General features: G+C 33.5%; 1 protein-coding gene across 1 annotated transcript; it reads right to left on the bottom strand.

Moving 5' to 3' along the window:
* Nucleotides 1-3,827: 3,827 nt before the first annotated feature.
* On the bottom strand, nt 3,828-9,849 carry lhx6b (LIM homeobox 6b). Its single transcript, XM_051669602.1, has 7 exons — nt 9,821-9,849; nt 9,587-9,721; nt 9,304-9,425; nt 4,976-5,190; nt 4,727-4,821; nt 4,475-4,570; nt 3,828-4,287 (listed from the first exon to the last, which is right to left on the bottom strand). Exons 2-7 carry the CDS (start codon nt 9,632-9,634, stop codon nt 4,168-4,170), a joined length of 696 nt encoding a protein of 231 aa, XP_051525562.1. The 5' UTR covers nt 9,635-9,721; nt 9,821-9,849; the 3' UTR covers nt 3,828-4,167.
* Nucleotides 9,850-10,188: the final 339 nt, after the last annotated feature.

Here is a 10,188-nt window from a genome sequence, read left to right as displayed (position 1 = left end):
GTGTGGTAGAGTATTAATGCTGGGACAGTTCCTGAAGAGCTGTTGGCCATGGAAATCTATGACCATCCAATCACATCACTCCTCTGGTGAAAGGGAATTTCCTGACTGAAACCGATAAAACACAATGCATTTTTCCCAAGGCACAATCCACATATTACATTGCACTTTTTTTCTTAAACACAAAATACAAAAAAGTTGAACATTTTATGGATTCCTCAATATGCTACACTTATATATTTCAGAAACTTTATTGGGATAGTTCACCAAAACATTTATATTCAGTCATCATTTAGTTACCCTCACATTGATCCAGTCTTGTAGGATTTTTTTTTCTTTCATGGAATTCAAAAGGAGATATTAAGCCCAGTGTTAGCCTCAATTACCCTTCACTGTCATATGAAAAAAGATGCACTAAAAATGAATAATAACTGAGACTGACATTTTGCTTAATGTCTCCTTTTGTCCTTTCAAAGGACTTTAAGCCAAAATATTGATAATTACCATTTACAGTGTAAATGACACATCCATCATTAAACAGGGTGTACTGTAATAACCATAACCCCATTTTCTTCTGAATTGTGAGTAACCTGATTTGCATTAGAGGTGGGGAAAAGTCCACTGGCACCATTCAGTGAGGGTATAATGATCTGTAACGTGAGAGTGCTTCACCTGGAGACCATCATCCAAATAACTCTCTAGCCTTGAAGAAGCTCAAACAATGAGGAGACAGAGATTGAGAGAGAGAGAGAGAGAGAGAGAGAGAGAGAGAGAGCGAGAGAGAGCAAGAAAGGCAAAACCCCTGTGAAATTGTCCTGTTTGGGGAGGAGGTTGTCCTAATCACCTAGTTACCTTACACTGTGGTTGATCCTGGCTCTCATTGTTTGTGTGATTCTGAAATCTGTATCTAATGTTCATGGTATTATTATTATTTGGAAAGGGGGGGGGGGGGGGGGGTGGAGTCCACAATTAAGATTACTCACTTATTAAACACAGAGATAATAAACCTTTCATGATGCTTGTTGTTCACAGTATAACTAACAAAAAAGTACCACAAAGTACCATGGCTTCTGGGCAAGGATCCATGAAACAAACCTGTTGTGTGTGTGTGTGTGTGTGTGTTTTTTTTATTTTTTTACTTTTTTTGGACATGTACCATGTTAAAGCAGTGGAAGTCATTGAAGTACTTGGATAAATACTTTGCATGGACTCATCTAAATCTTTTGGATGAATATGGTAATCATTCTGTACCATGGTGTATATCAAAGTACCATGGCATCACCATTGTATAAATCACTGTATAATGGTGCTTTTTTGTAAGGGATGTCTCACTTGTGCAACATGGAGAGTATATAGTTTTATCCTTTTTTTTTTTACTTATTCCCAGAAGATACTCTATGGACATTACACTTAACATTAACATACGGAAGCAGAAATTGTAATCAACTGAGAAATAAAAAAGTAACAACATTATAAATATTGGTACTGTATATTGCATGGCATATACTGTATGCATATCAATATATGTCATATAGACTTAGATTTATAGATTATCCAACAGTAATTATAGACCCCAACACACATATAGAGTCAGCACCATCATGTGGGTGCAACTGAAATTGCATTGCTGATCTTCCTCACCATACAATTAAAATGCTGGCCTGACCATAAGCATACATAAATCAGCTACAGTGTATCCAAGCTGAAACTGAAAATGATTTAACCCTGGAGAACAAGTAAGGGTGACTATAAGCTGACAAACTATATCCAAATTTATGAGTGTTTCTTCTTTTTTGGGCAATTTTAGCACTATGGACCTCAACAAAGTAGTCTTGTTAAAATAATTTGTACTCTCACTAGTTTTTTATTATCTGTCTAATAATCTGATAAGATTTAAGTTTTTTTATTAAAAAAAAAGTCATAAAAATGCCCACTACAGTGTAATTTGTAACACGTCTCAAATTCTGTACTATGTTCAAAAATTCTGTGGTGAAACTGACTGTAATGGAAATAAAAAATTTTTTGTTTGTTTGTTTGTTTGTTTGTTTGTTTTTTTGGCAAAACGGTAAACTCCTTTGTCTTGCTTGGCTAATTTTATGGCTAACATTTTATGTATCCTAAATACACACAATAAATTAATATTCTTTTGCATAGGAAAAATTACAGCTTGATTGGAAATGACGTAAGATAAAAAAATGCTCTGCTCACAAGTGATATTTACCTTGATTTTTCTTTGTTTTCTTCAAAAATCACTTGTTTCATATTTCATCTGAAGCATGGTCTTCACTAACACTTTTATCGACTTGTTTAACAAGTAGGCTACACTAACTTTTCAATGAAAACTTACTTAGGGGCAAATTTTTTTGGTGTGGTGTAAACTTTTGAAAAATGTATATAAATAATTTCCACACAATATATGTTAAAATGGTTTATGTTTATTTCAGTCTTCTTTGATTAGATTATCATAGTTTTAACATGTAATAATTTGTATTTTTATAATGGCTATAACAGTAAAATCTATAAATCTATTCATTTGAATAGTACCAAAAATAAATAAATGCATTGTAAAAAGTTTCTAAGTCCGCTGTAATGTGAGCTTCATAACAAAAAGGAGTTGAAATCTGTTTTATTTAATAACAATTACCCTGGGACATGAAATTGCCCGAAGTTGAAGAAACACCCATATACTATGTAACAAAATTGTGTTAGTGTCCGCTGAGAATACACTGTACTTTGGCCTCAAGCCCCGTGGTATGTGTGCAGATATCTGCAAGTCATGCAGGCAACATAACTTGATTAATTTAAACTAGGGCTAGGAGGAAGAGAAAAGTAGTTGAAGAAAGTCTGTATTTTTATGATGTGAAGAGTGCAAGTCCTTGCAGCTCTAAAATGAGAGCTGGTCATGACATCAAGGCACACTTGATTATGTGAGCCTCAGCTGAGAGATTTGGTGAGTGGAAGACAGGCTTTGAGAATTTATCACTTGGCCTGTATTGACCAAACAGTATAGGAGCAGGAGAGAAATTATCCAGAAATGACTGGGATGGACAAGCCATTTAAGGTCTGTTTTTGCCATTGTGACTCATTGGAAAGCTACATTGTTGCAGCAAGTTTAAGTGTGTCCAAATCAATAGAACACTTTGAGAATATTTCAAGAAATGGTGACATGAATGGACAGAGCAGTGGATCAATGCATCATGCTGTATTTAGTCCTGGTTATGGTCACCATTAAATTGCTCACTGGATGAATAGTATAATGGTCATTATTTGATTGGACATTTGATAAATTGTGGTTGCCATTAAAAATACAGACAAAATTGGAGACCTTCAAACTTTGCCACAATTATTTCATACCAATGACCATGATAAATAAAGGACAGTGACTGAGGACTTTAATGTATTGGATCATTAAATGAACTGTGACAGGATAATTCACTTTTATTGCTAGACTGCAACAAAACAAAAATCACTAGACTACTTTTATTTCAGGATGGAGTAAATTGTCAGAGAGGGAACAGAGGTCAAGCTAACTTTCTGGTTTATTATTATTATTATTATTATTATTATTTTTCTGTGTGATTATAACCTAAGAAATATCCAAGATAAGTAGGAAAAGAATAGACCTATAAACTTTGACCATTGGCAGAGTTTAACCCCAACAAAGTATGAGTTTAAAAACATTTCATAGTTTATTCTGCTTTTCTCATTTTTTATTAGCTTCGTAGGAAATAAAGAGGCAAACCAGACTGGCATCAGTTCAAGGATTTACTAAAGTGACTATTGAAGATGTTATTACATATTTATTTAGAATTCTTAAATAGACACCCATTTCTTCAGGAGACAGGTAACATTACACCTAACTTTGACAGTTGAAAATATACACCTGCTACAGCTACTAAACTGAACAGAAATTCTCCTTTTGAATTATTAAAGAAGAATTAATCATAGTTTTATTTCCGTTTCTGTATAGATGTACGGTAAGGAAGTATGTCCCGACTCCCAACAGATAAATAAAACACTGCCCACTTTAATTACTTTAAGACAAAATATAGATCTCACTGTAAAGAAACACAGTATGAATGTTGAAATAGAGGACACTGTGAACACATTTGTGGACAGCATCATACCCTAATAAAATAATTGCATAAGGACATAAACTGAGTCTCAGGTCTACCTGAGTGCAAAACATGACTGCAAGGGCATTCCAGAGGTCTGGTATCTGCCCTGTGTGGGAATGTTGTCATGAAATGTGTTCTTCTTCTGTCTGGCTCTGCAGTTTTGGAACCAAACCTACACAAGAATGCAATACTGGTTAAAATGAAATTCTTTAGCTTTCTCTTAATTAACATACCAGAAAGAATATGAAAATTTAGTAACATCGAATGAGTCAGTGTAGAGTCATTGTAAAAGTCTAAATAACACAAAATAAATAATAAATCAGAGACAAAATATAAAGCATCAGTTTGCTGTTCTGTACCTGTATAACTCTTCTGCTTAGCCCAGTCACGTTTGCCAGCCTCTGCAGTGTCTTTGCATCAGGGTTCTTGTCTTGGCTAAATTGGGTTTGCATTATCTATGTAAATTAAATACATGTGTGAGCCTGATGCATCATGTGCAAAGATTTGTTGCCAATTCTACAGTATTTTAAAAAAAAAAGTGTATTTGTTTTATTTTTGTTTTATTTATTTATTTATTTATTTATTTTTGCCAAATTTGACCATTAATGTACCTGTAACTGCTCTGAAGTGAATGAGGTACGAGGTCTTTTTGATGTCTTTGGGAGGCACTCGGTGGGTAAAGCTCCCTCCAAATGTATTCCATCCTCTATAATGGCACAAACGGTGTCCAGTGCATTCATAAGTAATCATGGTTACAAGTTAATATGTCAAATATATTTTTAATTTTCTTTTCAGTTGGTATCTTTAAATAAATAAAAGCTGTTACAGGTAAGTGCAATAACATAACAACATATACGTGCCTGACATGTGCTGTAGGTTTACCAGCATTGTGTCATAGTGAATGCGGCAGAGAACTTGGTTCTCCACCAAGCCAAACTCTTCCCCTGTGGACAGCTGTCTTTGACAAGAGAAGCAAGCAAAGCAGGCAAGATGGTATATGTTGTTCCCTGCCCTCCGAACCCAGTCATTTGCACTGACTTGATGGCCACAACGAGCACATTTTATGCCAAAGGCACTGAAAAGAAAATGATTTATTTTCTTGCTGGTATAATTTTCCAGAACATACAGTTATCAGAGGCATATATCAGTGAAACTCCTGATGTGAATGATCTGTAACTTAATATCATAGTTTTTCTAACTTTTATAAATAGTAGCTTATACTGTATATCGATTAGCTTATTCAGAAAAATGCATATCATCATTAAATCACTGCTGAATTCCAAAAAGCAGTCTAAATAAAAATCACCAACAACCATGGACTACATAGACAAAAAAATTACTAGTAAGATTTACTTTTCATTTTGCAGGTTTTTGCACACAGTAACTTTTAATGGTATAAAATTAGGTAAAATCTTTCTAACTTCATGACATAATATTAAATAAATTGAGTAAAATTAACTTAAACATTTCAGTTAATACAGTAACTTTTACAAATCTGATGTGATGTAGTTAAATAGGCTGAGCAAAATTTAAGTGAACATTCTACGCAAACTTTTCACGTTTTCACTTCCTTACATACAGAAACATTCCACTACAATTAATGCTTAGTGTTTGTTATGTTATCCATTAGAGAGCATCACCTTGCATTACTGATGTAAGTATCAAAACCAATGCCACACACATAGACCTCAACACTTGGTGCAAAAAATACGATGATGGTAACAATCAACAGATATTTTTTTTTAGCATGAATGGGTAATTTTGAGGTAAAAATGAACTTCAGATTTCACAAAACAAGAAGTTTCCAAATGCGACAACAAAATCAACAATAAAAAGTTTAAATAAACTTGAAAACAGTGAAACCATGCAAGCTCATTAATTATTGAAGCCTGGTGCATGCTGGGAATACAAGCTTTGAAAAGTTAAGTAAAATGTACTTATTTTATTTATCTGTGAAATTTACTCAAATTATAGTGAATACATACTACAAGGTTTACTACTTTAGGCTTGATACATGATGACGCATTGTACACTGTAAAATTGAATGAGCTGATCTTAGATATTTCATACTTTTTTCTAAGTAAATGTATTTATTTGGCTCAAGTACACTGAACTATTTTTTTTTAAGTAACATTAACTAGTTACAAGCAAACTTAACTCATCTGTGATTAAAGTATCGTTGTTTATATTTAAATATTTAGAGTTACCACATTTAACAGTAAGGGGGAATTTATGACCGGGTTATCCATATTATACTCAGCACTTCTTAGTGCACACACTGTAAAAAATGTCTGTAATTTTAACAGTAAAAGACTGTAAAAATGCTATAGAAATAAAACGTTAATTGATTAACGAGTATTAACTGTAAAATATGCAGTACATTTTTTTAAATATATTTTAAAAGACAATAAAGTAGTTTTTACAATAAAATGTTGTAAAAATTAATTTTTTTTTGATTGAAAAAGTATGATTTTCCTGTATAATTAATGGTAAAAAAAGAAATTACATGTTTAGCAAGAGAGTACATTTACTTTTTACAGCAAATTATTGTTAAAATTACAGTATAAAGCAGTAATCGGGCGTTTCCACAATTCCCTGCGTGACCCATTACATTTCATTATATTTTATGGTAATAGTTATGTTTCTTCTTATTTTTAATATCAGTTACGTACATCGGGGTGTACTGTGTTATATCTGATGTAGTTTAGTTAATGTGTATTACATTATTTTAATTTCACATGTGTTTCCCTGATGGTGTTTGTGTTTGTGTGAGTGCAGCTGAGCACTGTCTCAACATGTTTATTGGTCATTGCTCCTGAAAGAGCCACTATTGGTGAACTTCATGTCATCATGTGCCCTTCTGTAGTTACAACAAATACCTTATAAAGTAAAAAGTAGATTTTTACAGTTTCAGTAGGTTAATATCAAGTTTATGACTTTTTTGTTTTTTTTACTGTAAATTTAACAATGTTTTTTTTTTTTTTTTTTTTTTTACATTGCCATCGTGGTCATGTAAATTACAACAGTTTTAAACTGTAAAATGTACAGGTTGTTCTGTAAAGTTGTTTACATTTTTACTGTATTTTATACATAATTATTCTGGCAACCACAGCTGCCAAATTATTTTTGTAAAAACAACAGGATTTTTTTTACAGTGCATATATCTGCACTTTTGTAAAGTTCAGTTGAGTGAAGACGAATGGCTTAAACTTAACAGGCTCCAAGTTCACCAGAGGTAACACTAATCACCCTCATAGTGACTTCACAAAAATCTCAACTACCAACCAGCTACAACAAAACAACAACAACAACAACAGTCATAAGAATTAAAACTAAATACATTTTCAAATAAGAATTATTCTTTTTCACATAAGTTCCCTTGTTTTGACCAGACATTCATAATGTATTCAAACGCAAGGGCTTATGTGCATTCCACACTGCTGAAATGTTGTACTTAATCATTTTGAGTTAGTAGTACTTGAAGCCAAAGTTTAAAGAATGTAAATATTTGAGTTATGATTACAAAATGTGATGTTTCAAGTACTGTTTAATTAGAACCACTGAAATGTTTTTATAAATGACAACTTTAGGGTTAAGAGAGTAAAGGTAACTTAATTAAAACCAGTAAGAATAGTAAAAACTTACACTTGAGTAAACTATTTTTTTTACAATTTGAAATTACTATTAGTATTTACAGTGAAAATATAACAAATATAAATAATACTGACTATATGTACATGAATTGAGTACAAATGCAGAATTTACTTAATATTTTCAAGTTCACTCTTTAACTTACTGAATGTAGAAAGTACTTAATCTTTTCTGCTATATTTACTTCACCACAAAAACATTTTTTTTAGTGAAGTTAGTCTATACATAAATGCCTATTTAATTTATGCCAGATGGTATTTTCAATAAGTGTAAAAAGCAACAAAAAGCATCTTCTTTGCACTAAATGCAAATAGTAGCAGATACTTGTACACCCATTTGTATACTAACATAGAGTATAGGGGCATCACTGCACTGTCTCACAGACACCCTACACCAACCCCTAACCCTAACCATACCTTACAAAAATTAACCATGGTTTTTCTACAGTAACCATAGGATCACCATGGTATTTTTCTAGTAAAATCATAGTGAACACAAAATTAAACATGGTTACTATTAACTACTATTAACAACATGTTACTGTAGTAACACCATGGTTAGTACATCAGAACTATATAGTTTCCACCTAAACACATGGTTACTACAATATTACTACAGTAAAACCATGGTTAATTTAATACAGATCCAATCCTTCTCTCAACTCCCCGACCTTCACTGTAACCAAATCACTGCGATGAATCTCTTTTATCTATTACTATAAGTAGTATTATAGGAAATATTAAAGGTAAAGACATGAGGAAAAGACCATCAAGGGGTGAGATTCGAACCAGAATCTCCAGCGTGACAACACAAACACATACATGGAGTGGTGGTGGCATAGTGGGCTAAAGCACATAACTGGTAATCGGAAGGTTGCTGGTTCAATTCCCACAGCCCCCACCATTGTGTCCTTGAGCAAGGCACTTAACTCCAGGTTGCTTCAGGGGGATTGTCCCTGTAATAAGTACACTGTAAGTCGCTTTGGATAAAAGCGTCTGCCAAATGCATAAATGTAAATGTAAATACAGTCCTTACACTCAGAGCTACTACAGCTGAACATGGGGGTGCAGTTTCTCATAAAATCCTGTGTTTCCACCAGACTAACGGAGCGCAAACAGTCACTTAGTTATCCAATCTCTTAATCCACTAAAGGACTAACCCCTTAACCAGTTTAATGTCTCTGCCCCATCCCGATAAAATTCAAATATGCCCTCATTATGCCTTCATTTGATCAGCAGTTGACCCTAAATAAATCTGTCATGGCTGAGTTAGTGTAAACAGCCTCTGCCAACAAGATGGGCTATTTGCACTTAGTGTAAAAAGACACTCCGTTAAATTTAACCATATCATATGTTCACATTTTTTAAAACGTTTTCTAATTAGGCCTTCCATAAATGGTCAAATGTATAGTCCCATTAAGCCAATCTATGTGTGATAGATGCAGAAAGCACACACTGGCTGTTATCTCACCTTGAAATTCATAATTATGAATAGAGGAAACTTGATAAATGTAAAAAAAAAAAAAAAAAAAAAATACCTGTTATAATCTGTTTTACAGAAAATGTCCTTATTTCTGATAAAGCAGCTGTTGTGTTGATCCAAAGACACTGCACACACAGAGCACTGCAAACATTTTAAATGCCAAGTTAAGCCATTCACCTGCGAGGAAAAACATGATAGAAATAACGTCGCACTTTCAACTCAACAACACTATTGTTTGTTTTATTTGTATTATAACAATATTAAATGGATATGCAATATATATTATTATCGCTATTAGGCTATCTAATTCGCCATCATTAAGTGGTCCATATACGCACCCTCAGCAGGTGTCGGTCCAGAATTTCCCGCGTGCAGCGCGCGCACATGAATAGAGCAGATGATGCCGATGAACACCTTGATGTCACAACAGGCCCATTATCCCTCAAACTCCAACAATGCGCGTTCGAGACTGACTTTGGATAAATAAATAAATAAATAAATAAATAAATAAATAAATAAATAAATAAAAATACGTTACAACGAATTTCGCAATGAGGTTGAATCTTATTTACCTGTTCAAAAGGTGTGAACGTTAAAAGTCTTATCCTGTTTTAAAGATGTTTGATGTAATTATTCGGGTACAAACGTCTAAAATGATCATGGTCAGATATGTGACTTAACATTAAATAAATGAACACTGTAAGTATATTTGTTCCAACTTACCATTCTGTGCGTGATGATGAGTTGCTGAGATTTGGAGTCCTGTGTCAACAAACGCTCCCAGTTCATACAGGTCCAGAGAAAGGAGGCTGTGCCACACTTGTATCAAACCAGGTCCAGAATGATCGATTCCCTCAAACTCTTAACTGTAAGACCTGATGATTGCCATGTGCCATTGCCATACAATAAGAGAACAGAGAAAAGTCCATATAATTTTTTG

Source organism: Myxocyprinus asiaticus, chromosome 3 (genome assembly GCF_019703515.2).
Source record: "Myxocyprinus asiaticus isolate MX2 ecotype Aquarium Trade chromosome 3, UBuf_Myxa_2, whole genome shotgun sequence".
In the NCBI taxonomy this organism is placed as follows: Eukaryota; Metazoa; Chordata; class Actinopteri; order Cypriniformes; family Catostomidae; genus Myxocyprinus; species Myxocyprinus asiaticus.
Note: the sequence above shows the minus strand (reverse complement) of the source record. Positions and strands in the feature narration are given on the sequence as shown.

Coding starts and splice junctions, on each gene's coding strand:
- lhx6b (XM_051669602.1), bottom strand. CDS start 9,634: ATGTGCGCGCGCTGCACGCGGGAAATTCTGGACCGACACCTGCTGAGG. Junction 9,426..9,586: donor TGGACCGACACCTGCTGAGG/GTGCGTATATGG, acceptor TTTTCCTCGCAG/GTGAATGGCTTAACTTGGCA. Junction 4,822..4,975: donor AAACCTACAGCACATGTCAG/GCACGTATATGT, acceptor GTGCCATTATAG/AGGATGGAATACATTTGGAG.